Source organism: Bacillus rossius, chromosome 14, assembly GCF_032445375.1.
Source record: "Bacillus rossius redtenbacheri isolate Brsri chromosome 14, Brsri_v3, whole genome shotgun sequence".
Taxonomy (NCBI): domain Eukaryota; kingdom Metazoa; phylum Arthropoda; class Insecta; order Phasmatodea; family Bacillidae; genus Bacillus; species Bacillus rossius.
In genome coordinates this window covers 82,734-108,708 of record NC_086341.1, presented here as the reverse complement: position 1 = coordinate 108,708, position 25,975 = coordinate 82,734, and the positions used below count along the sequence as shown (strand labels likewise).

The 25,975-nt window shown below is 41.3% G+C and overlaps 1 protein-coding gene across 1 annotated transcript in view; it reads left to right on the top strand.

Moving 5' to 3' along the window:
- LOC134538944 (cilia- and flagella-associated protein 58-like) overlaps positions 1 to 25,393 on the top strand; it is a 68,557-nt gene extending 43,164 nt beyond the window's left edge. Inside the window, exons 13-17 of the mRNA XM_063380559.1 lie at positions 4,433 to 4,605; positions 6,072 to 6,234; positions 10,753 to 10,974; positions 12,971 to 13,081; positions 25,192 to 25,393. Coding sequence (XP_063236629.1) covers positions 4,433 to 4,605; positions 6,072 to 6,234; positions 10,753 to 10,974; positions 12,971 to 13,081; positions 25,192 to 25,335 — 813 coding nt within the window. The 3' untranslated portion in view covers positions 25,336 to 25,393. The remainder of the gene's footprint in view (positions 1 to 4,432; positions 4,606 to 6,071; positions 6,235 to 10,752; positions 10,975 to 12,970; positions 13,082 to 25,191) is intronic.
- Positions 25,394 to 25,975: the final 582 nt, after the last annotated feature.

The following is a 25,975-nucleotide window of genomic DNA, read 5'->3' as shown; positions in this document are numbered from 1 at the left end:
CCAATTAGTGCCACGGTGTGCAAGGTCTTCCCAGAGTCTTTTCTTAGTATCCGTGATTGTCAGAAGGATGACCCGCTGTGCGTTCACATACGCAGGGATTTGCATCATGGCACTGTTACGCCCTACGTAGAGGAACAAGGTGTAATTTATTACACAGGGAAGTCAGGCAAGCAGAGGAAGGCAGTGGTCCCTGCCTCCCTTCGTCCGATGGTTCTTAAGTACTTTCATGACTCATTGTTGGGTGCTCACTTGGGTATCGAAAAAACGTTCCGCCGCATCAGCGCGCATCTGGCTTGGCTCGAACTACGAGCAGACGTGCGTCACCACGTGAGGTCCTGTGTTGACTGTCAGGTTTCTAAACCCCCGCAATGTGCCAAGGTTGGCCAGTATTATGCAGATCCCCCGGTTGCTCCATGGCACGTTCTGCATATGGATATTTTTGGGCCCCTTACACGCTCCAAAAAGGGAAATATTTGCATTCTAGTGGTTCTGGATATCTTTTCCAAATTTGTGTTGTTACTCCCCTTAAAAAATATGAAGGCGATTAGTATTGTTAAAGCCTTAAGAGAGCAAGTGTGGAAATATTTTGGTGCTCCTGCTATGATAACCTGTGATAATGCCCGTTACTTCCGGTCTGTATTATTTAAGGATATGTGTTTTGAATGGGCTATTAAACCCATTTACAGTAGTCCCTATTGCCCCCAGGGTAATCAGTCTGAACGTGTAAACAAGGTGCTTAAAGCCACTCTTACTGCTTATTACAGGGATGATCAGTCATTGTGGGACAGTGACCTTGAATTCATCAACGTGGCGTTTAATTCTGCTGTCCATATGGCGACAGGGTTTCCCCCTTCCATTCCCTTCATGGGCCGTGAGTTGACCCATCCCTTGCTTAACTCCTGGGGACTGCCGCCTCTGGAACTCGCCTCTGACAGTGATTCCCTGGAGGCCATGCTTGATGATGTGAGTTGTAATCTTAAGAGGGCCCGCGAGGCTGTAGCCGCCTCTTATAATGCTACGCGGAGACCACATGGTTTTGCTGTTAATGACTTGGTTCTCTTAAAGAATTTTAAATTGCCAAAACTGGCTGATAATGTTAATTCAAAATTGATTTCTGCTTTTGTTGGGCCATTCGTGATTGATACATTTTTGGGAGACAACACGGTCCTATTGCGTAACCCTTCTGGTTCTAGAAAATATAAAAAGGCCCATGTGGGTCAATTAAAGAAATTTCATCAATAACTATTTTTTTTCTTTTTTTTTAGACTTAGTTTTTTTGTTGTTGTTTGGCTGTTCGTGTTTCCTTCTCTTTCTTTTTTTTTTTTCCTTTCCTCCCACCGATGCTCCCGCCACGCCCAGAAGAGGACTTCGCGCCGCAGCGCTCCCGACGCTCCTCGCCCTGCCCGAGATACCGTGACCGCAGCCGCCCGCCGGGTTCGTCGTGTCTGCAAGGTCACTTGCTTGCTGGGACGTTGGTCGCCGTCACGTCACCGATGAGGAGCGGTGGCATGGAGTCGCCGCCGTCTCCTGCCCGTGAGGGGCCGTGACGCGTGCGGAGACTGACTCTTCTGCAGCGGCCGCTTCGGATGGCCCTGCCTGCCAGGCGCCGAGCGTGGGCAGGCGGTGGGGACGCCCGCCGTTCTTGCCCTGGGTTCGCGCTGAGTGAAGGCATGCTGTTCCTGCTACTTTGGGATGAAGAAGATGCTGTTCGATATTGAATTTATTAGGGACGTCTCGTACTCTAAACCTTCTCTTCAGCGCTGAAGTGTCTTTATTTCAGTGGAAACGCTGAAGACTCTTTATTTCAGTGGATACACTGAGAATCCATACTAGGTGTCCTACACGGAAAATTATGCCAGTCATGAACTCACTTCAAGAAATTGTTATTTAGAAACATTGTTTGTTATTGTATACACATAGAAATGTGTTGAACTCACTTCAAGAAATTGTTATTTAGAAACATTTTTTGTTATTGTATACACATAGAAATGTGTTGAACTCACTTCAAGAAATTGTTATTTAGAAACATTGTTTGTTGTTGTATACACATAGAAATGTGTTGAACTCACTTCAAGAAATCGTCAGTTAGATACACTTTTGTTATTGTACACACATAGAATTGTGTTGACTTGACATTTGAGTTACTTCAAGAGTGTTGTGACCGGACCTGCAGTTCCAGCTCGTGTCTTTGTGACTTGGTTGGCGAGGCTCGCGGTTGCGTTCGTCAAGGGTGGGGGAGTTGAAGTGGTCGGTGCGCGTCATTTGAACTTCGTGCCGCGCGGCGGACTTCGGCGCTCCTTCCCTTCCTACTTTCCCCCCCCCTCTCTGCGTCTAGTGCTGTGTCTGACTTCCCCTCGTGAGGTGTCCGCGCATGCGCGTGGCGCCCTCTTTCTTACTTAAAACTAGGTGTATTGCCTTGAAGGCTCTTCTTGTTCGTTAGCACTCAGTCGTTGCTGGTCGTGCGGTGCTGAATTAAGCATGTAGTCAGTTAATTGCTTTAGAGAGAGAGTGTGACAGCGGGGAGAATGCACGTAAGTGTTTTGTAAGGTGGTGACCCTTACAGTCATGTAATCGGTACTTGGTAATAGCTGTACTATAAATTCTTATTTCGGCCGTCACCTTCTAAATTCTATTTGGCATTTCTTTTTGTTTACCTTGCTCGTTTTTTGTATTAATACCACGTATAGTTTGTTTGACGTTTCTCCCCGTCATGTCTTCACTCTTGTTTTTACGTAATGTATTTAATGTATTAATTTGTGAATTTTTTTTTTTATATCATGCCTTATCATGCTTTACAGTAAGCTTTATACCGCCTAGTGTAGGTCAGGCCGCGGTCGCCTGCATGTTCATTTAACGTTTTTGTATTCTCTAATGAGGCATTTGTCTGTGTTAACGACATTCATTATCCCTGTGTGTAAGCGTTATATTAATTGTAAAACTTCTATCCATCAAGTATCTATCAAGTTTCTATCATGTATTCTATCAAGTATTTAATCCTAAAGAAAACTTAGATATGCGTTCACGTATTTTGCCGTGGCATTTGTACCGCTGCTTTTTCTTGCTATCAGTATTAATAAATACTCAGTATTACTTTTGTATGTGAAAGAATGATGAATTTGTACAAGGATTTACGTGAGGCTTTTTCCCAGGATTAAACGAAATGTATTAATTTCATTACTTGCTAATTTAACCTTTGCATCCATCCTTGGCTATAATTTATTAGATTACCCTTTTGAACACTGTTTACTCAGCTTAATCATTTTTAGTATTTTTTAAGGATAGTGTTACACGCAGTTGAAGGTTCACGTGAATGTACTTCACCTGTTGACACTTTCCTATGAAGCTCATGGAAGCCTTCAGTATATATTAACATTCAGAAGAATCTGAGTTTTAGTCCCAGGCCACTCATGATTTTGGTTTTCCGCTGTTTCCCAAAATATTTCCGAATGATGCCGGATGGCTGCTTTAAACAGGATGCTACTGCAACGTGTATGTCCATCTCTAATGACCGTAGATGATTCTTTGAATCTTTAAACCTACCTTCCTCCCACCAGCTTTGTAGTTCATTCTTCTCTCTCAACATTTGGGGAAACAGGTCAGACCAACAAAATATCTCATCTGACTTAAATGTGTTTTTTTTTTCGTACCATTCTCTTTAAATATTCTCATTTATTGTGTTATCCTCTGTTCATCTAATGTTTTTGTCTGTGGTGTTTTTTGTCCTGTAGTCACATTCCTTTCTGTTGTAGCCCATATACCTTTGAAGTGCCTGCAATGTCAATTGTGTATTTGTGTTCTCTATGTGTTTATATATTTGTTTGACTGTTGTTATGTCATGCCACCTCAAAAGTTTTCCAACTGTCTGTGGGCATTTTACAAATACAAATTTTACAAATGTAGAGTTCATGCGTGACTGAAGTGAAACTTCTTGCTTATTATATTATTATGTATAGGAAACGTAATTCTCTTAGGCTGAGATCACAGGTAAAATAAAATATGCAAATATATGATGAGTGCTAAATTAGGTATGCTATTGTTCAAGTATGCGAGTGTTCAAGTATGGAAATATGCAAGTGTACAAGTTAACAATAGTGCATGTTAACAAGTGTGCAAGTATGTGAGTATTAGAGTATGAAAGTATTCAAGAACGCAAGTATGCAAATGTGAAAGCATGCAAGTATGCTGCGTCATTCCACCACTCCCCTGCCGTCTCCTCCACAATGTACCTGTTCCTCCACCACTTAACTATTCCCCTCATGTGATCTGAATTTTGGTAACACTATAAAATTGTAGCCTCCTCAGCAAAGATGTTTCACTTTAAAAATGTTAACTTTGACGTTCGTAGTGTGAGGGTGTTTAATTGTACGGAAGGGACGGGGGGAACGGGGGTTGAGACACCACACTGAGGGGCGCGGGCGTGTGCGTGCGGCAGATAATGAACGAGCGGGACATCCTGGGCACGCAGCTAGTGCGTCGCAACGACGAGCTGGCTCTGGTGTACAAGAAGGATCGCATCCTGGAGACGACGCTGAGCCGCGGCCAGGCGCAGTACGACCAGCGGCTGGACGACATCCGCCTGCTGCGTCTCGAGATCAGGCGCCTCAGGTTGCAATGTGGAGTTTAGCTGGAACTGCAGGCCAAAACTAAATTTGCTGTCAATGACTGCAGAGTTCTGCTGAGGAAACACGAAGCGTCCCGATCACTTCTGACTGATCCCGGACCACTCAAAGCATTTCCGATCATCACTTCGTGTGCATGCTGTAAAAGAGCATTTTTGAACTTTGCTAGAAATTAAATTTTTTCGCTAGAGTATGCTTATTTGGCTTAAATCTGTACATCCCTTGCTGGGGTTGGACTATCAGGCATTCTGGACTATGGGATGCCTGATTATAGGGAGTTTACTTTATTGAAAAGGCAATACAAAAAGTGATAATGTAAAATTCAGCCCACTACAAAACAGGCAATTCTGGTCTGAAGTAAAAAATGACCGAAATAATAAACTCTGAGCAAACTAAAAAACCCGGCAGTGCAGTAGCGTGGCTGGCGGGCAGGTGTAGCCTGCGTGCAACTGAATGAATTAGAACATGTTTGGTTTGTTTGGCGCTGGCGTACAGAATGTGCTGGATTAATGATATTATTTTTGTATTTATGATTTAAAATTTGCAGCCTTAAAATTCTCGTTTTAAGTATAATCCAGGAAAACAACACAAATTAAAAAAAAAGAGTATTTTGAGTGTGATACATAAGCAAACTTGAATTTTTTTACTAGGGATAGGATGCTACTCAATGTCCTTCCTCACACTTACCGCTATGCGTTTAGTAACATTGAGCACAATATTAATTTTTTTTTGTTGCAAATTTCAAGAGAAGAATGCTCCTACCCACACCACCATTACTGGAGAACTAAAATATTAACTCGATAACTGACAAACGATAAACCACCAACTACACAGTATTAATTTTTTTGCTACAATTAATTAAAATTTTACTTGTTTTTGCAATTATTTTCAAACAAATAAAACTTTTTTTCTTCTTGTTTTCTACCCCGCCCCTCTCCTCCTTTTTTTAAAAAATAAAAGTAGAAAAACTATTTCAGTACAGTAGGGCCTTGAATGTCCGAGCAAATGTGAACCTCTGCTCAGTTGGATAAGCAAAATCTATGTTAACTCTGTTATAATAAGAAAACCGTATTAGTTTTCGGGGTGGTATTTTCCAGCTTTTCTTCCGTGTATATTCTTCACGTCACTTCGTGATTTGCCCAACCTGATCATTTTCTATGTCTTCAAGCAAATGTTTGAACAGTTTTTTCCAGGTAATTGCTGTTTAGGTCGGCTTGGATATAAAGGAGCCTTGTTCAACCATAGCTCAGTTGATTGTGATGCTACTGTACATGCATACATAAATTCTTGAACTTGTTCGGCAGTTAGAAAATGAAAGATGTTGCGTGAACCGAGTCCTTTTCTAAGCCGTGTGCAGGGTGCCAGTTAGACCAGGAATAAAGACTGAAGGTTGAAGTCCCACGGAGATGTTCTCGCGAGAGTTGAACGCGGACTGATGTGGCTGTGCCCCAGGCGAGAGAAGGGGCTGCTGGTGGACAGCGTGACCAACTCGACAGACCTGCGGCAGGAGGTGTTCCACTTGCAGCGCGACCTGGCGCGCGAGCAAACCAAGTGCCGTGCCCTCGAGGAGGAGCTGCAGACGCCCCTGAACGTGCACCGCTGGCGCAAGCTGGAGGTGAGGGCCGCCTCGTCCCACTGTTCCTGATCTCGGCCTTCCGAGGCTGTTGTGGTTCCTTGCAACACTGGTCGCTGCATGGCGCTCCTCGCACGTGTCCAACTCTAACAAACTACTTTGTTTTGTCTATTGTAAAGCCTCCGTTAAAGAATAAGGCCAAATGGAGTTTTAAACCCTGAAAGACAGTTGCGAGTCCATAGAAATATATGTAGGTGTACAGCAAAACTCCTTTATGGTGTACCTCTTTATAACAAACTGTTTTCTAACTACCATTCAAAACTCTGTCCAACCAAACCTTTTTCACCTCTATACATATAACGAACATTTTTCTTCTCTTTCAGATGCTAACACAGTTATAACAAAGGGACAGTTGTATCAATACATATTATTTTTTATTATAATACCAAAATTTATTCAATTTTATTTATTAATGTATTTGATAAATTATTTATTTAAAACAATTTTTTGGACTATCACCATGGCTGGTCTACACTTTGTCATAGAGAAACCTCAAGAATGGCCAAAGAGATGAATACACAAACACACACAAAACAAACATGCCAAACCCAGCTGATATTAAAAGTTAAATGCATCGACAGCACAGAGTATTCCGTGGAAGGAATAAATTAGCCTAAAAAAATATTGCAGCACAGACAAACACAGTGGTTAACAATGACAAGACAGTTGTATTAAGAACTGTAAATACTGACAAAAAAGACTTCATTAGACAGATGAACCAATGAGGATACTAAATGTATAATGTGTACACCACAACATAGTGATGCTCAGAATGTCAATTGTTTTCATTTTACCAAAAACTGTTTAAAAATTTAATGAAACAATAGCAATTAAGAATATTCATTTTTAAAATATTTAAATATTCACAAAAAATTATAGCAGAAATACATTACAAAACTATGCCAAAAACCCAAAATAGTGAAAATTTCTAATAAAGTAATGAGAAAAGAATCAAAACAAATACATGATCATTATTTTGATTTATTTCTTTAAACACATAAATTTTGACAGAATATGGCCTGATTGACTGACACAGTTTAATGTCAGTTGAGAGTTTTACATGTATCTAATATATATAAATGTATTTAAATTTAAAATTTAATATATATAATTTTTTTTTTCTAGAACTTAATTGTCAATTGGTGCACCAAATTAACTGCAATTTTTGTGATAGTCACATTCAAAATTTCATGCATTGTGTGTATCAATAGTGGAAAATCAGAAGGTGCATACTTATTACCTTTGCTTCTTTCATTTATAACAAGCACATAACTATTTGGTCCCTTCAATTTTCTTATATAGAAGTTTTACTTCGACGTGCGATGTGCCACGCACGTCTGTAGTCCCGAAGCCTTCAGCCCCTCTCTTGCTAATCACATGTGGGCCGCCGCAGACGGCCGAGATAGCAGTCGCCGCCCGTTGCCGAGCGCTGGCAAAGCTATCCGAGCCTTCCTGACCGGCTGCTACCCCCCGCCCGCCTCCTCTCCCACCAGGCCAGCTGAGTACCTGGAAGCGGCCGGCGATTCCCGGCGTCACACCCAGGCCTTCAGGTCGGCCCGTGGCCAGACGAGTCAGTAGGCGCCACTGGTAGCCGAGAGTTCGCTCTCCAGCCTCGGGAGTTGTAGTGCTGGTCCCGCCCCGTTCGACCCACACCCGTACTTGTCGAATTAGTGAGAGAGAGTCGTGCAATAGACGTTGTGATGGAACAAAAGTCAAGTCCGGGACCTGCCGTAGAGTAGGGAGAGTCGACTAGTTCTAGGCCGAGTTGTGAGGGGAGGCTGTCGCCCCTGCTCGTGTATATTCGCAAATAATCCCGTACACAGAGACCTCGTGCGCATAATTTTTGGGAGAAGGGGCATCCACTGGGAAACCACCACGCGACAACTTTATTTAACATAAAAGGGCAGGGGTGAATAAAAATGAAAGAATTAAGGTTGAAAAAAGGTTAGCTATATTTACAAAGATAAAATGAGGCTACATAAAGTCACCAAATTAGATTCTGGTGTATAGGTGAATATGGCAGAGAGAGAATGCTACATGTTAGTGAATGGTCGCCAACTGAATGGTAAACTTCAAACATGAGTAAGCACAGTTGGCTAAATAATTTAATGTAGAACTGTTTGTAATACCAGCCTAAGCAATGTATAATACTGGTAAATTTTCTAAATTTTTGTGTTCACAAAAAAATAAGTTCCTAACATTATCTCTGCTCCAAAAGTTTTGGCTGTTTGTTATTTTGTTTCAACTGTAGTGCTTTTATCCGTGTACCGGGTTGCAAGAATAACATTTAAGTTAGTGACTTCCATGTATTTTTGTAATTATATGTAAACTGATGAAAATTAGTACTATTAATATCAGCAAAAATCACATTAACGTTTAACCATTTGTTTTTTTAAGATCAAGAATTTTCTCTAAAATCAGCACGTTTTAGTGACTTAAACATGTTTTTTTTAAATTCCTTGACTTTTTGTATGTTTTGACTGACTTAACCTTTCTTAGAAGTTCTGATTTTTATGGGACTTGCCATTTATCACATTAGTTCATTTTCTTTTTGTATTTATAGTTTGCAAATAGTGTCAAGTAAATATCCAATAACAATATGTGTGACCAAACACAAATGAAAGACATACCTCTCAGAGAAAAGTGACCTCGTAAGAGTGCAATAACCAGCATGCGTGTGAAACTGATCCATGTCAGTGAACAGTCTTAATCTTGTATTCCATGGATTGGCACATTCTGTAATTCGGCACCAGTTGGGATGCTCGTGTTAAGATTTTTTCCAGGTGGATTCCAGTTGTTGACCTGCACCGTGCTGCACTTTTTAGTTCGCCTGGAGTTTGTCATTACTATTAGTTTTCATTTCAGCACAGCATTTGGAATCATTCCAAATGATTTTTTTGAAGAAGACCAAAGCTCATTTGTACATTTCATTCTGGATAGCAGCATAGTACAAATTGTTTAAACACCATTGTAATGTTTGTTAATTTTCCTTTGGTATTTCCATTATAAGATATTTATGTTTGGTAATCTGACCTAGCTGTGAGCCCATTTCCATGAATTTGCATAGGTAATAAATAAAATTTTATCCTGGAATACTTAAAAAAAATTTTTTTTTATCATTTAGTAATGAATAATTTATAGTCATATAATGTGTGTGTAAATTATATATTTAAACTTTTTAATGAATTTTAACTAGGTGTTCTTGTCAAATTCAGTATTTTTTGAAGTCTTTTTTTTTGTTTTTGTCTGACACGTTTCATTATATAGTTTAACCTTTCGCTCTGCAAATTGAATGATTCTATAATTGACATAGCTGCTCCCATAACAAATTCTAGCGGCTGGTGCTGAACTATGTGTGAATCACGTTCAGAAATTTAGTGATTGATACTGAATACTAGTCCATATAATTAAACGCAATAAATATTTTGTGAATATTATTGATAGAAATGCTACGAGCTGCTGCCCAGTAGTGGTGTAAGTGTGCGGGAGACGGAGCAGTCAGCGAGGGATGTGATCGGCAGGGCTCGGACCCGGACTGCTACGAGCTGCTGCACAGTAGTGGTGTATGTGTGCGGGAGACGGAGCAGTCAGCGAGGGATGTGATCGGCAGGGCTCGGACCCGGACTGCTACGAGCTGCTGCACAGTAGTGGTGTATGTGTGCGGGAGACGGAGCAGTCAGCGAGGGATGTGATCGGCAGGGCTCGGACCCGGACTGCTACGAGCTGCTGCCCAGTAGTGGTGTAAGTGTGCGGGAGACGGAGCAGTCAGCGAGGGATGTGATCGGCAGGGCTCGGACCCGGACTGCTACGAGCTGCTGCCCAGTAGTGGTGTAAGTGTGCGGGAGACGGAGCAGTCAGCGAGGGATGTGATCGGCAGGGCTCGGACCCGGACTGCTACGAGCTGCTGCACAGTAGTGGTGTATGTGTGCGGGAGACGGAGCAGTCAGCGAGGGATGTGATCGGCAGGGCTCGGACCCGGACTGCTACGAGCTGCTGCACAGTAGTGGTGTATGTGTGCGGGAGACGGAGCAGTCAGCGAGGGATGTGATCGGCAGGGCTCGGACCCGGACTGCTACGAGCTGCTGCCCAGTAGTGGTGTAAGTGTGCGGGAGACGGAGCAGTCAGCGAGGGATGTGGTCGGCAGGGCTCGGACCCGGACTGCTACGAGCTGCTGCCCAGTAGTGGTGTAAGTGTGCGGGAGACGGAGCAGTCAGCGAGGGATGTGATCGGCAGGGCTCGGACCCGGACTGCTACGAGCTGCTGCACAGTAGTGGTGTAGGTGTGCGGGAGACGGAGCAGTCAGCGAGGGATGTGATCAGCAGGGCTCGGACCCGGACTGCTACGAGCTGCTGCACAGTAGTGGTGTATGTGTGCGGGAGACGGAGCAGTCAGCGAGGGATGTGATCGGCAGGGCTCGGACCCGGACTGCTACGAGCTGCTGCACAGTAGTGGTGTAAGTGTGCGGGAGACGGAGCAGTCAGCGAGGGATGTGATCGGCAGGGCTCGGACCCGGACCGCTACGAGCTGCTGCAGAAGGTGCGGCTGCTGCAGCGCAGATTGCTCGCGCAGTCGGATGCTGCGGTGGAACGCGAGGCACGGCTGCGTGAGCTGGAGCGCATGCAGGCGGAGCGTCCCGCCGCGGAGCCCCAGGAGGGACCGAGCACCGCCGAGCTGCTGCACCGCGCTCAGGCCCAGATGCGAGACAAGCAGCGCAAGATAAAGGTGAGTTAAGAACGCCGTTTTGGTGGGAGAAAATGTTGTTCTATTGTAAGAATGTTACTTAAGCACTGTTGCTGAAGCATAAGCAAATAGTGATGAAACAAACTTTTAAGGTTGTTTTCAGGGTAAGGTAGCTCTGTTTCATTTTTAATTGTGTTGGGGTATTAATGTTTGGACAAATACTTACGTATAAGGGTGTGTCTTAAATCAACCAAAATTTTTGGTTGCAGGTTCATAACGAAAAAATAATTTGAAAACTTTACTACAGATTCTTGTTCTAAGTGCTTTCCACGTGTGGTCTTTTAAGTGGGAACTGAATAACATTCCTAGTGTAAATAAAAGAAAATGTATTAAAGATGAAACACTGAACATATGGATTATGATTAATTTAATGAAATTTTGACACTATTAACAAAGCAAGCTATTTCAATTGCAGAAATACTAAATACATTAAAAGTTGAACAACATTGTTATGATAAAACACTGCAGTAAAACATACAGTTATGTCTCAAAATGCTTTAACTAGTACTAGTAAGTTTAAGCACTTAACAAATATTGCCTAGGTAGCCTTAGGAAAGCTTAAAAGTTAATTATAATATCTAAATTTAAAATCTGATGCTGAGGTTCTGGTAGATAATGCCTTTTTCTTAAGGCAGTTGGATCATCCCGAGGGCATATTGAGGTGTCGGCTTCCACATCCGACCCCTTCTGGTGGCACACAGCAGCGACCTCTCAAGACTAGCCGAAGAACCGGAGTACCGAGCGCATCGCACATAAATTCCTCATTGCTGAACATGTGTCATTTCCCCCAAGACGGAATTATCATTGCCTGCATTTTTGAGATTATACGTACTTCTTTAGGCACTTTGAGGCTGAATTTTTAGTATGCCCAAGAAATTCAATGAATTAAATGCACATTACACAACGTATACAGAAAGTCCATGCATGCACTCATGTAGACACGAGTTGAAGTTAGACCCACGTGTGTAAACATGCACTTGTGAACATCGGGGGATGTACTAAGCACATTGGTATGTCAAAGTAAACTTTATGGTAGTGAAACTATCTTGGAATACAATTTGTAAACTTGAATAATCATAATGTAATATAATAACTTAAAAAATACCTGTCAATTATTTAGCTAGGAAAATTCTGTTGGGACAACCGTGGTGTCAACGATATTTAACATTTTGTTGGTTCTATAAGCATTACAAATGTGGTGCTATCTTTTAGGTATTTTTCAAACTAAAGGTTGCAGTCCAATAGATCCTGGTTTTGGACCTGATTTTCACCTGGAATTTCATTAAAATACTTGCCGTCTTGTTAAAATTCATTACACAGTTAATACTATAAATTTTCCGCACATGTTAGAAGTTATACTTCTATGGCATTACTAAAATATTACCGTAATCTGAAACATTTTAAAAAATGTATTATAAAATTAATTTGTACATTTGTTATTGCTTAAATGACTGTCTGTAAATACTTTCTACAAACAAACCTTGCCCTTTTTGAGTTGATTCAAAATTTAATTTCTTTATAATACTATGTTATTAAAGAATGGAAAATAATGACAAGGAGGAGAGGTTTTACACCATGTACCTTGAAGTGATCAAGCACGTGTAATACCACTGCGTCATCAGGACATTGGGAGTTGGAAAGGAGAATATTTATTATTATCATTGTAATGCCAGAGTTTCTTACGTTTTTTAAACTTGGGATTACATTTTACTATGATGATTTTAGTTTACCAAATATATTTCACTATCATAAAGTTTCATTTGGCACACCAGTGTGATTGTTACGTACCCTAATATTTACAAAAGTGACAATATACAGGTTTATGTTGCTACACGTGGGTCTGCCATCTTTTACATCACATGTCCGTTCATCGACTTCCGTTCCACTTTCACAGATGCTGTGAACAGAGCTGAGCTCATGTTGCCAGAGAGACTGGTAGGCACCGGTGCGGGGGAGCTGAGCGGGCTGTGTGTCCCAGGGTCTGCTGGCGGAGCTGAGCATGTGCGAGGCCCAGGCGAGCGAGTACAAGGCAGACCTGGACCGCACCACCCAGGAGCTCGGCGATCTCAAGAAGAAGTACTGCGTCTTGGTGCGTGCCCCTCTGCTCTGACCACCGCCTCCAGAGCGCTGATCTGTTGCATGCTTGCATCTGCTACTCAAGTCGTGACAACGTTGTTTTTAAAACAGGATATTTCTGTGTTATTGTTTTTATTTTTATATATTATTGTCTTTATTCATTAAAAAAAAGTGTATAATTCAACAAATATGAAATTAAAATTCTTCTTAATTCTTGTTTCACCATTATATTCTCATTTTGATTGACACCTGATGCACTTATACAGTAAAATAATTAGTAATAAAGCATGTCTGTAAAAGAACTATTTAAGAAAAAGAAAATTAACCTGCAAATTTGTGTGTGTTTGAAACATGTGCTGTCATCAATGTAAAAATGTTTCTAATATTAGGTGCAAGATTAAACAATATACGTAATATTTTTTCCAAATTCATTTAGGTCATACATTCTGGCACAAAATTCATTCTAAATAAATTACATTCAATGAATTTACCATGTTAAAAGATTAAATATTTGTAATTTTGCATTATGTTTCTCAAATTGCTTATTGATTTTATGTTTTTAGTAACATTTTGGTGCTAAATTGTGTATAAATGTGCATTTTTGTGTTATACATATGTATTGACATGCTTTGCAGTGTTATTTCAATTATATTGCATTTCACCATATAATCTTGTCCCTATGTATTGACGATCAGAGCATGTTTGTTTTGCCCAGCCTCGGATAACGGCTGTCAGTGTCTGGGACTTGGCGACCAGCAGTTTAACAATGACGTGACTACAACAAAAAGGGGAGGGGGAAGGAAAGAGTGACATGTACAGTACTGAACATAGACACTGCTGGTGGTTATTTAGTTACCATATTTGGACTTGGTACAATAGCAGCTTAAGTACCATCCTTGTTGGCTCCGTGTAGCAACGAAATAAGTACGGTAGCATAGGACAACCCCTCATATAAGACTAGTAGAAGATTAAGCACTTCCAATGATAAAATATTCTTATATTTTACTCCAGAACCTACTTATAATCTCTCTCTCACTTTTATAGGTAGTGTATGCCTATTATACAGTAATAATTGTTCTAAAGCTTCATGAATAACATTAGGTTGGACAATGTTGGGAAAAATGACTTTATAACAGTTGCAAATGGACAGTCTAGCCAAAGTTTCTTCATGAATTTCTGATGGAAGCGAGAGAATTCCAACACCACAAACTCCTGCACCTTCCCCCCTCCCCCCTCTTTCTGTGGACTGTTGAGCACCAATGGTTTAGTGATTTAGTTAACTTAGCTTGCCAACATTGTCAATGAGGTACAAATCTTGTAAAGTTAAGCAAGTAAGGACTGCAAAATGCATGAGACTGCAGATAACTAGATAAAGCAGTTATTCTAATTTTTGTCGTTAAGTCATTTGTACTGATTTTTAGAGGTGGGCCGAGACTCGTAAACTGAATCCAAGTCGTGTGATTAGCTTCAGCTCAACTCTTCTTGAAAATCTTGTTCATTGTGATCTACCGGACTAGACTTGACTGTATTTTTTTAAACTCAATATATATTCGACAAGTGCATTAAACTAAAATCACATACGACTATTATGCAAATATTTTACAGTGAAATATTGTATTTAGGTTCATACGATTAATGTTTTCCTGCCATTTTCACAGGTTTCTTAAAGTGTGGTATATTATGTAGTTACGATAGCAGGAAAATATTCAATTGATAGTATCTATACATATTTGTAGGGTTGTGCGAATGTTCGGTATACCGATACCGATATCGAAATTTTGCTACTTTCATTTTCGATTTCGGTAAGAATTTCATCTGTCGAAGTTCGTTTTTAGCGAAATATTTCGAGCCAAACGAAAGTTCAATAGCTTACCGAAGTTCGTTTGTTCTAGTTGAAAAAGAAATCGTAATTTAATAAAAATGTACAGTATAATACCGGTACAATAACGTTCCTTATTATAAAGTATATTTCACTTAACGAATTTTTTTTAAGTCCCCGCCAAAAATCGTATCTTCGCCATGCAAAACGGTTTCAGTTTAAAGTATCATTTTCACTATAACGTATAAATTCTACTAGTAGCGTGGCATTACTACACCAAAATTTACTTAAACTGGAAAATAAATTTCCAGCTAAATAATTAATGTAGTAGAACAAAGATACACAAATACCAATGCAACGTATTTTCTAACCTCTAAATTCTCAAAACAAAGTTAACAAACGTTGCGCGCACAACCATAGATTATACCGTACGTAGTATGCGACGTGAGCAACACAACACCATTCGATACATCGAAAGACTGAGGTTTGAGAGAAGTATTAATTATTTAGACAAAAGTGTTACGCTACGCTAAAAATACTGTTTGATGTCTGTGCCGGGATTGTTTATTGTTATTGTTGAGTTTATTTTCAGGTTACGTTATTTAAACACCGCATTGTATTTGTGCTACAATATGAATGATCCTGGAGATAAAAAGAAACGAAAGCAATTCACGCTTAAGGAAAAAGTGGATATACTCAGAGAACTAGACACGGGGAAAAAAGCAAGTCGCAGTTGCGAATACATATGGCATTGCGGCTCTCCTGTAGCTATTTTTTTATATATTTTTTTCTCTTTGTAAAGATATGTATGCATGTTTCAGTGCTAAGTACAAAAACTTGAGGTACCTGTAAGTACTTAGCACTGAGATTCTACTGTAATGTCCTTATATGATTTGCTTGTTATTACTAATAATGTAATAACATATGCAAATCATATAAAGACATTAATTAAAAAAAAGATTTCCATTAAGATTAATTTACGTGGTGATGAAAAAAACTCACGTTAATGAAAATACGGTAAAATCATAATTTGAACAAACATGGCAGATAAAGTAAACAAAATTCAACCGTGATTACAGTAGGCCTAGGTATCAAAACAAAATCATGCAATATTTGAAAAATTACCTGATTCATTTGCTTTCAAACAGTAGTGTAGGTACTATATTCGTAAAACATACATTCCAGAACTGTTAGTACACTATTTAGTATTTACCGTATACACATAAACAAAGAACGTACCTACTTTTATTCGCGCACAGCCAAACAAAAACATTGTCGTCTGCTTTATTTAAATTTTACATACTCTGACTGGCATATAAAATCCTCATAATATACAGCCAATTAGACAAAAAGGTCAACAAGTCACTGCATGTAATGACCACTTGGCAGCAACCATTTGTTATGTTTTGTTTTGACCATGTCCATTGCCTAGTTTACAGCTTCCTGAGCTAGCCATGTGTGACAGTGGTGCAAGATGGCGGCCGTTCCGCAGTATTCACGTATTTTTTCATCAGTACCATGCACGTGATAAATATATTATCATAGACTGCGACATTACGACTGTAAAGGAAATAGTCTGTGCGCTGAAAGATCTGGATTGATTCTTGAAATTTACGAGTGACATGGGGCTGTGTTGTGTGGTCTAGGGCGGATGTTGATTTTATTAAATAGTAATATTTATATATACATCAAAAGGTACCAAAATGATTTATGTAATAGAATTTATTATTGAAGAGCAAATTTTGGGGCACTTTTTTTCTTTGTTAATTAAAAAATTTCGCTTAACTTTCGTTAAGAATATATTTATCTCATAGAAAAATTCATTTTCGTTTCACTTTCGCGAAACTTGATAAATTTTCTTTCACTTTCATTTCGTGTGGATAAAGTCACTTTCGCACATCCCTACATATTTGGTACGAAACTAAGCAAAACCAAAAGTGTTACGTCTTGTAGTAGGTAGTTGAAACTTCATATCTTTTATTATCTTTTGAAACTGTCAGATGGCTTTATTTTTTTTATACACAAGGCGATAATAAAATTTGCATGTAGATTTTTTTTGTTGTAAAAAGTATACAGTAGAATCCCGCCGATGCTACCCCACTCTGATGCGTCCATTCCATTTATACAACCGTTTTTTGAGAAACCGTGAAAAATTTGAGCAGAGAAAGTCGAAAATTTGAGTAAAATCGGCTGAAAAACAAGTCTGTTACACTTTTTTGGGCGCTATGTGTTCATGTTTATCTTGGCGAGCGCTGTACTGTAAGCAGGCAGGCATACAAAAGACGGCTAAAAAAAGATACCACCCCTTGACTGTCCACGCTAGCCAATACCGGTAATCTGTGCGCATCACCTGATAGCATCTACGCGTGCGTCTATTGCCGTCCCGGTCCCATTTGACGATTGTGACTCGTTTCTGAATTTACACGGACTCGTGGATTCGTGAAAATGAGTATAAAGCGAACCAGTTTGTCGCTAATGAAAAATTATGAGATTATCCAGCAAGTGGATAAGAAGACAATTTCCAAGACGAAGATAGCACAGAAATATGGCATTCCGAAGTCTACTCTCTTCACGATTCTTAAAAAGAGAGAAGAAATTATAAATGCAGTACAGAAGGAAGGCAGCAATTTGCAATTGAAAATTTTGAGGGGCGCGACATATTAGGTGCTTCAAGTGTGCGTGAGAGATAAGATAAAGAAGGTGAAGAGGGCGAGACCTGCCAGCCAATATATTTGTGGGAGGGGGAGACAGAGATAAAAGAGAGCGAGCCCTGCAGCAAGCGGAAGTGGTTAAATTGGCCCGAATTCTCTATTGCAACCATTCCGTTTATAAGTCAGTTTTTCCGGAAACCGTGAGGGGTCGCATCAGCGGGATTCTACTGAATTTGAAATGAGAGAAGTCATTGACCATCGTTAATCAGAAAATGGCAGGAAAAAATGGAAAAGAAATATAGGAGTTGAACTTTCTTTCAGTTGTGTTTACACTTTTCCATTTGACTATTTTAAAGTGAAAGAGCAGGTTTTTAACATGTAAGTTGGTGTTAAAAAGTTAATTTAGTCATTTAAATTCTAAAATATTTTATATTCTGGGAAGGTAGACGAATATAAACAAAAGTGTAAGGTATTTTATGTTGTCGGATACGTTAATAATAAATATATATTATATTTTATAATAAAAATAATTAGTGTAATTGACCTGACCAATCCAACCTTTTACTTAAGTTATTATTTCTCTTATCTCCAAAAAATACCAAAATACTTAAAATATTTCTAAACACGAGCTGATAAAATTTATTTTGTTAAATTATCTGTCTTATGATAAATTGGTCAACATTTTAACCAAATATAATATTTACTAGTAAGATTCTGCATGCATTATTTTATTTATTTTGACCAAAAGTATTAGAGCATAATCCATTTTAATACTCTACACATAAATAAAACAAACCTTCTGTGACTACTTGACTCGAAATTAATCACGTCCATTTCTTCTAATTTTAGGACATGGTTTGAAATAATGGAAATGAACTGTGATAATGTATTTCAAGTTTTATCTCTGAATTTAATTTGATTGTGAATTATTTTAGAAAGGTCTTCTAAAAATAAATTTAAAGACTTTAATGCAATTATTTGAGTTGCCTCACTCACAGGATACCTAGTTGATGTTTAGGCCTGCAATTTTTCCAGTCTTAGTAAAAACAATGCAGAATCTGAAAGTGTTTTTCCTTAGATACATTTTGTTATGGTTATGTTAGAAAATTTAGTGAAGTGTTTTATAGTCTTATATAATTTTCTGTTTCCAGAATTGTGTGTTAATATAAACTTAGGGATAGGGCGAATCCTGATTTCCTCGAATCCGAATCCTAACTCAAATCCTCGACTGGAATTGCCGAATCTCGAACCCGAATCCGAATCTTTTAACAGATGATGTCCACATATCTAATGTAAGTGAGATGTATTCTGCTTGCACTAAAAGTCCCTTGACTTTATCACATGTAGTTTGGTACATTTCTGGTATAGCCTAAGTGTATATAAAGACAAAAAAATTTTCTTGAGAAATTTCAGTTTTAGTACAGATTAGCGGTTAGGATTTTTTCTATAAATAAGCTAGAGGTCTGCGAGCCTAAGAATTTTACTTCGAGCCAAGCTCGAGCTTTCGTGGTACAGTTACACTTTTGGGAAATTATTTTTATCTTAAACTTAGTATAATGTTTGAATAAAGTATTAAAATGAAGTGGGCTTATTAATTTTGGGTAAGTATTGACAGTGTGTGTTTACATTTTGCACTGCTAGAAAAAAATAACATTTTTTTTCCATTGAATCTTACCTGTTTCCATTGGTTCATTAGTAACTGATATCATCCAACTAACATAACCAAGTATATGTTTTTGTAAATGTAACATATCTTTGGGAAAATTTAATCCTTGTCAATTTTTCTGGAGTCCTTACTGAGCTTCAACAAACTTAGCACCAAAAATCATGTTGTTTGAAAAGTACATTCACATTGTTTCAACATTTCCACTTTTCAGCACAATAATTCTGAGAGAGATTGTCACAGAGTATTAAATTCTGTTCTTTAATCTATCATGCAGAACAATAATTTGTTCTGCACGTTCAGGAGTTAAATTAGCTCTACGATTGGCGATAGTGTTTCCAGCAGAAGAGAAGCGTCTCTCGCTGGCAACCTGCTTGGCTGGAATGCTTTAGTAAAATTGCTTAACCCCAAAATTAGTGTCATAAATATCTGTAACTGGTCATTAAAGTTTAATCAATTGAAAGTAATAAAAATAAAAGCATTTTACTTCATTCAATTTACACTTGCAAAAAAACATACACACATAAACCTACATGGAAATTAAAGTCTTTTTCAATATCCTGAAATCTGAAATATGTTTACTCATGTCATTAAATGTACAGCTGTATTGAAGAAGCCGATTTTGCCAATATTTAGTTGAATCGGCATTTCTGCCGACTTCCAATACAGTACGCTTGTTAATTTTCGGCCGATATTACTGAAAACGAAAGAGACTGACATAACCTGGAATTGTGACAAATGGGTAGGGTGAAATGTAAGTCGAAGCTTAAATGTGTGGGTTGTAAAAAGGTGTGGAAAGATGGAGAGAGTGGTGTACGGTGTGACAAATGCGAAGGCTGGGTCCATACGGAGTGTGCAGGACTAGAGGAGGGGGAGCTGGGTAGTCTGGGGCAGGAGTGGATGTGTAAGGATTGTGACAAGGATAACAAGGGTTCAGGAAGTGTAGTGGCAATGGCAGGAAGCAGTGGTAGCCAGGAGCTGGTAGGTGGGGTGTCAGGAACTCAGAGGGAAGGAGGGAATGTAGATGTGGGTAAGGACTGGGCACTCAATTTCATTGGTGATATTCTGGGAGGAAAGATTGTTGAGGGTCTGAGTGGGACAAGGAGGGAAGTCGATTTGAAAGAAGGATTAGGTGAGGTGTTGTACAGGAAGGAGATGGAAATAAAACATAGATTAGAGAGGGTAGAGGAAGAAGTAAAAAGGGAGGATGGGTTGAGAAGTGTGTTAGTAAGGGTCGAAAGGCTGGAGTGCGAGCTGAAGAGGACAAAGGAGGAAGTTGAGAAGGAAAGGCAGATGAGAAAGGAGGCAGATGTGGAGGTAGATAGGCTGCGCAGGAGGGTGGAGGAGCTGGAAGGGAGGGAGAAAGTAAGGACTCAAGCTGTTAAGGCCACATATGCAGAGGCATGTACTGGGGAAGTTCAGGAAACAGGTGTCAGGTTGCAGAATGAAGGGGTAGCAAGGAGGGTGCGGGAGGAGGCCGGCAGTAAGGCTGTGGGTACAAGCAACGTAGATGTGAACAGGCATGAAGAGGGCAGGGATACGAAAAGGGGTACAATAGTTAGACAGGAGCCCGAAGTGATTTTCCTGGGTAGCTCTATTGTGAAGGGGGTAGAATTGCAGGGGGTGGGGAAAGGAAGTATATATAAAGCTGCGTTTGGGGGTGCAAAGATTAGGAACTTGGGGGAGAGGGTAGGCTGCATGAAAGGAAGCAGTAAAGTTAAGGTGGTGGTTGTTCATGTAGGGGGAAATGATGTGGCTGGTAGAGTGGTGGGGAGGGAAGTAGAGGAGGATATGAGGGGGCTAGTGGGCAAGGTGAAGGAGAAGTTCCCTGTAGCCAGAGTTGTGGTCAGTGGGGTACTAGTAAGGAGGGGTATAAACTATGTCAAGGCTGCGGCGGTCAGCGAGGTGTATGAGAGGGTGTGTAGGGACTTGGGAGCCATGTTGGTAGATAGCAGGAAATGGGTGGGGCAGGACTGTGTGGGCAGGGATCAGGTTCACCTAACAGAGAGGGGAAAATGGATGCTAGGAGACCTGCTAGGAAGGGAGACTTCTGGCCATTTGGAAAGGGCAAGGTTTGAGCAGCAGGGAAGAAGATAGCAACTAGATAGTGAGGAAGGTGGAGAGAAGGGGGGTGATTGTGAATATAGAGCCGATAGCAATGCTAGGGAGGAGGTGACAGCTAAAGTCAACAAAACTCAGATTGGTTGGACGGGGAGCGAGGAAGGAGGAAAGAGGGGGGTGGAGTTGGATAGGGCTGCAAGAGTGCTGGAAATCGGGGTTCTAAGGGGAAGGGGCACTCGTATCAGGGCGGAAGGGACAGAGGCGCAAAGGGGAAAATGCCAATATGTAAAAGTCGCAGTTATAAACTGTAGAAGTATATATAAGAAGGTGGAGGAGTTCTGGGGCAGGGTGGAAGCCTATGGGGCGGATATCATTGTAGCGGTGGAGACATGGTTGGACGAGGAAATTAGAGATGGGGAACTGAAGAGAGCACACTTTGAAATATTTAGAAGGGACAGGAACAGGAATGGAGGAGGGGTAATGGTGTGCATGCGAGAGGGACTCTGTGGTAGGGTTGTATGGGTTGGGGGGAGAGCGGAGTTATTGGAGATGCAGTTCCAGGTAGGAGAGAAAAATGTACGGCTGATTGCGGTGTACCGGCCACCAGGGCAAGGGGATGAAGCCATACGGGAGGTGCAGGACAGGTTGGACATGCTAGGGGAAGGCAAGTGGGTGATAGTGGCGGGGGATCTGAACATGCCAGGGGTGGCATGGGAAAAGGGGCCGGAGGGGATGGGGTCAAGGGAACAGAGATGGGCATCTCAACTGGCAAACAGAGGACTGGAGCAGGTGGTGACTGAAAGCACCAGAAAAGGTGCCAGGAGAGGAGAGCAGGATGACGGGAACCTGTTGGATGTGGTACTTGTGAGACCAATGGAGGCGGTCAGGGGAAGTGTGGTAATGGAGGGCATCAGTGATCACAGGATCCCAGTAGTGGAGTTAGACGTGGGCTGGAGGGAGAAAAGGGTAAGGAGGGGAAACGTGGTAAACTGTTGGGGTAAGGCTGATAGAGTGGGGGCAGAGGCATTCCTGAAGGGGGAATACAGTAGATGGGTAGATATAGAGGACCTCGAAGGTAGATGGGCTGCCTTAAGAAATATTCTGCTGCAGATGGCTACACGTTTTGTACCTCAGAGGAGGGTAGGCCAAGGAGGTGACCCTCCCTACTATGGAAGGGAGTTGAAAGTGTTGAAAAGGAAATGTAGGAGGCTGCATGCGAGGGCAAGGAAGCTTGGGGGAGAGGAGATAGAGGCGGAAATGAAGGCGCTTGGGAAGGAACTAGGGAGGAAATCGCGGGAAGCAAGGGATGCTTACATGGAACAGCTGATGGGGGAAGGGGGGACGGTAAATGGGGCGGAGCTCTACAGATACATAAGAAGAGTGAAGGGTGAGGAGGGAATAGGGGTTCTCAGAGGAGGAGGGGGGCAGGAATATACAGAGGACAGGGAAAAGGCAGACTTACTGCAGGAGCAATATCTGGCAGTATTTACAAAGGGGGAGGCATGGGAGGGTAAAGAGGACGACAGTTTAATGGGCAGGAAGGCCTTTGAGCTGCGACTGACAGATGTAATTAAGGTGATCAGGAGGTTGAAAGGGAGAAAGGCAGCTGGGCCAGATGGTATAGGGAATAGTCATTTGAAGTTGGGTGATAGGGAGATTGGGAAGTACCTGTTGGAGGTTTTCAAGCAGTCTCTGGAGGAGGGGAAACTACCAATGGAATGGAAGGAGGCAGTGGTAGTTCCCATCTACAAGGGGGGAAATGATAAGGCGGAGCCAGGAAGTTACAGGCCGGTCAGTTTGACGTCCTGTGTAGGAAAAGTGATGGAGAGGTTGGTAGGAAGGTACGTAAAGGGGGAAATGGAAGTTCTGGGGTGGGTGGATAACAGGCAGCATGGATTCAGGATGGGGTTCTCATGCGAGACCCAGATGGCTGGGCTGTTGGAAGACCTGGTGGAAGCGGTGGACGGGGGGAAGCAGATAGATGCAATCTTTATAGATTTTGAAAAGGCGTTTGATAAGGTCCCCCATAGGAGGTTAATGGAAAAGGTTGAGTTGCTGGTGAGGGATGGAAGGGTGGTAAACTGGGTGGGTGATTTCCTGAGGAATAGAAGACAAAGAGTGAGAGTGGGTGAGGAAAGCTCCGAGGAGGGGGAAGTGACGTCGGGGGTGCCACAGGGGAGTGTGCTGGGGCCTCTGTTGTTCACAATTATGATAAACGATCTGGGGGAGGGCATGAAAGCCAGATGGAGGCTATTTGCAGATGACTGTGTAGTGTATGAGGTTGTGGGGGAAGGGGGATGTTTAACAGAGGACTTGATAAGGTTGGAGCAATGGACGGAGAAAAATGGAATGTCCTTGAATGTTGGTAAGACAAAAGTTGTCAGATTTACAAAGAGGAGGAAAGTCACACGAAATGTATATTACTGGAAGGGGCAGGAGATAAGAGAGGCAGCAGGATATAAGTACCTGGGGGTGACACTGAAAAATGACCTAGGATGGGCGGAGCACATAGAGGGGGTGGTCAGGAGGGGAAGGCAGGCGCTGGGGTTGCTTGGTAGGACCCTGCAGGGAGCTGGGAGGAGGACAAAGGAGAAGGCATACTCCACATTGGTCAGGCCAATGTTGGAGTATGCGGCGGCGGTCTGGGACCCCTACCTGGTGACTGAGGTGAAGGAGCTGGAAGGGGTGCAGCGCAGAGCGGCTAGGTGGGTGATGGGAATGTGGAGAAGGAGGGAGGGGCAGGATGGGAAACTGCATAGCCCAACGGAAATGATTAAGGAGTTGGGGTGGGAAACGTTACAGAGGAGAAGAAGAGTGGAAAGGTTGGTCAGGATGTTCAAGGTGCTGAAGGGGGAAGGGGGATGGGGGCAATTGGGAAGCAAAGTACATAGAGGGGAGTACAGAGGACGAAGAGACCACAGATGTAAGCTCCAGAGGGTGTGGAGGCGGACAGAGAGAGGGCGGAACACCTTCCTGGTGAGGACGGGGAGGGAGTGGAATGGGCTGGGGGAGGAAATGGTGGAGGTCAGGGATGGGAGGGAGCTGAGGAGAAAGCTGATGGAGGGGGGGGGGGAGAGGGGAGTGAGTGGGAGTTCTTGCCACCGGGTGAAAGCCCAATTGCAGGTTAAGTAATAATAAAAAAAAAAAAAAAAAAAAAAAAAACCTAAAAATCCACGAGTACCATTTTCACTTTTCGTAGTAGTACTGCATTCTTTCACATCACATTATTTCTTAGCAAAATGTGCCAACCATACATATCAAAGTTTAACATCCTTTTTTTTTTCCAACAATGTTCTTTAATTTAATATGTCATAAATAAATAATACATTACTATCACGGTAAATATACATCTCGGTTGTTACGGTAAATATAGTGCAAATATGGTAGCCATCATGCTTCTGTAGTAATTATGGTATTCTACAAAGAATCTTTAGTTCTTATTATGGTAATTATCTTAAAATATCTATTGGCTTTGTACTGTAGTTATGGTACATCATCCATATTTCTTCGTATATTGTTGTTCATTTGTCTTTTCTTCATATTTACGTTTTACGTGCGCCATAATTTGAGACAGAAAGTTTCAGAAAAAATTTTAACGGACTTTATATCACACATTTAATGGCGTAAATGATGCGACCTCGGGCAATTTAAACGCTTTATACGGAAAAACCTACCATGCGGGACCTCGTGAGTTTTACTGTATTTTTTTTCCCGTAAATAGTAAAAAACCGAATCCTTTGACGAATCCTATATCAGACCCGCCGAATCTTCGAATCCCTAGGATTCGGCGGATATTGGATTCGGTCGCCCCATCCCTAATAAACTGCTTTAAGAAAATTCTATATTTCACCTGTTGTTTATTTTTTTTACGATTGTACACCAGTGCTTTTCCGGCGATGTAGCCGACGAGATGACTGTTCCTCTTCCAGAAGCGCAAGGAGCAGAACAACAGAGACAGACGTCGCAGCCAAGACGACGCAAGCCCAACTGCCACAGAAGCAGCGGGCGACGGAGAGCGGCAGTTCGTCGGAGGTGGCTTCAACCTGTCAGCCACACCAGCCAAACCACCCTAGACTTCCTCTCCAGTTTGTATCTTTATATTTTGAAAAGTAAATAAACAAGTTGAACTAATGTAGTACCACTTACAGCAGTGTCCTGCTAATCCGGATCATTTGGATCATAGAAAGTCCAGAAGAAACTGTGTTTGCCTTAAAATGCACATACTAAAATTCACAGATGGGTGAAACTATAAAAAAATTTTCTCTCATAAATATAAATTTTCCTAGAGCTCAATTTTAGATTTTTAACCTATGAACTGATTTAGGACTAACTAAACAAAACATGTTTTTAAATCTTGTCCAGATTAACTGGATGTCCCAACGAGCAGGGTCCAGAATAAAGGGACTTTACTGTATATCCCATGCTTAAATTGCAGTCTGTGCGAAGGTACAGTAAACCATGTAAAGCAGAATCTCACTATTCAGAAATAAACTATCCACCAGAACATTGGATAAGTGACGATGTTGTGTAATAGGGACGTGTTAAGTAAAAGCTTATTAAACATTAAGCTATGTTTTAACAAAACAGAAAAAAATTAACAGGACAAAAAAGGTTGATTAAATAATTAGCTGCAGTAGTCAGTGCAACAAAAACAACTACCGTAAAACCCAGTTATTACAACCCCTCACTATCTCCACATTTCAATGCCAGCAT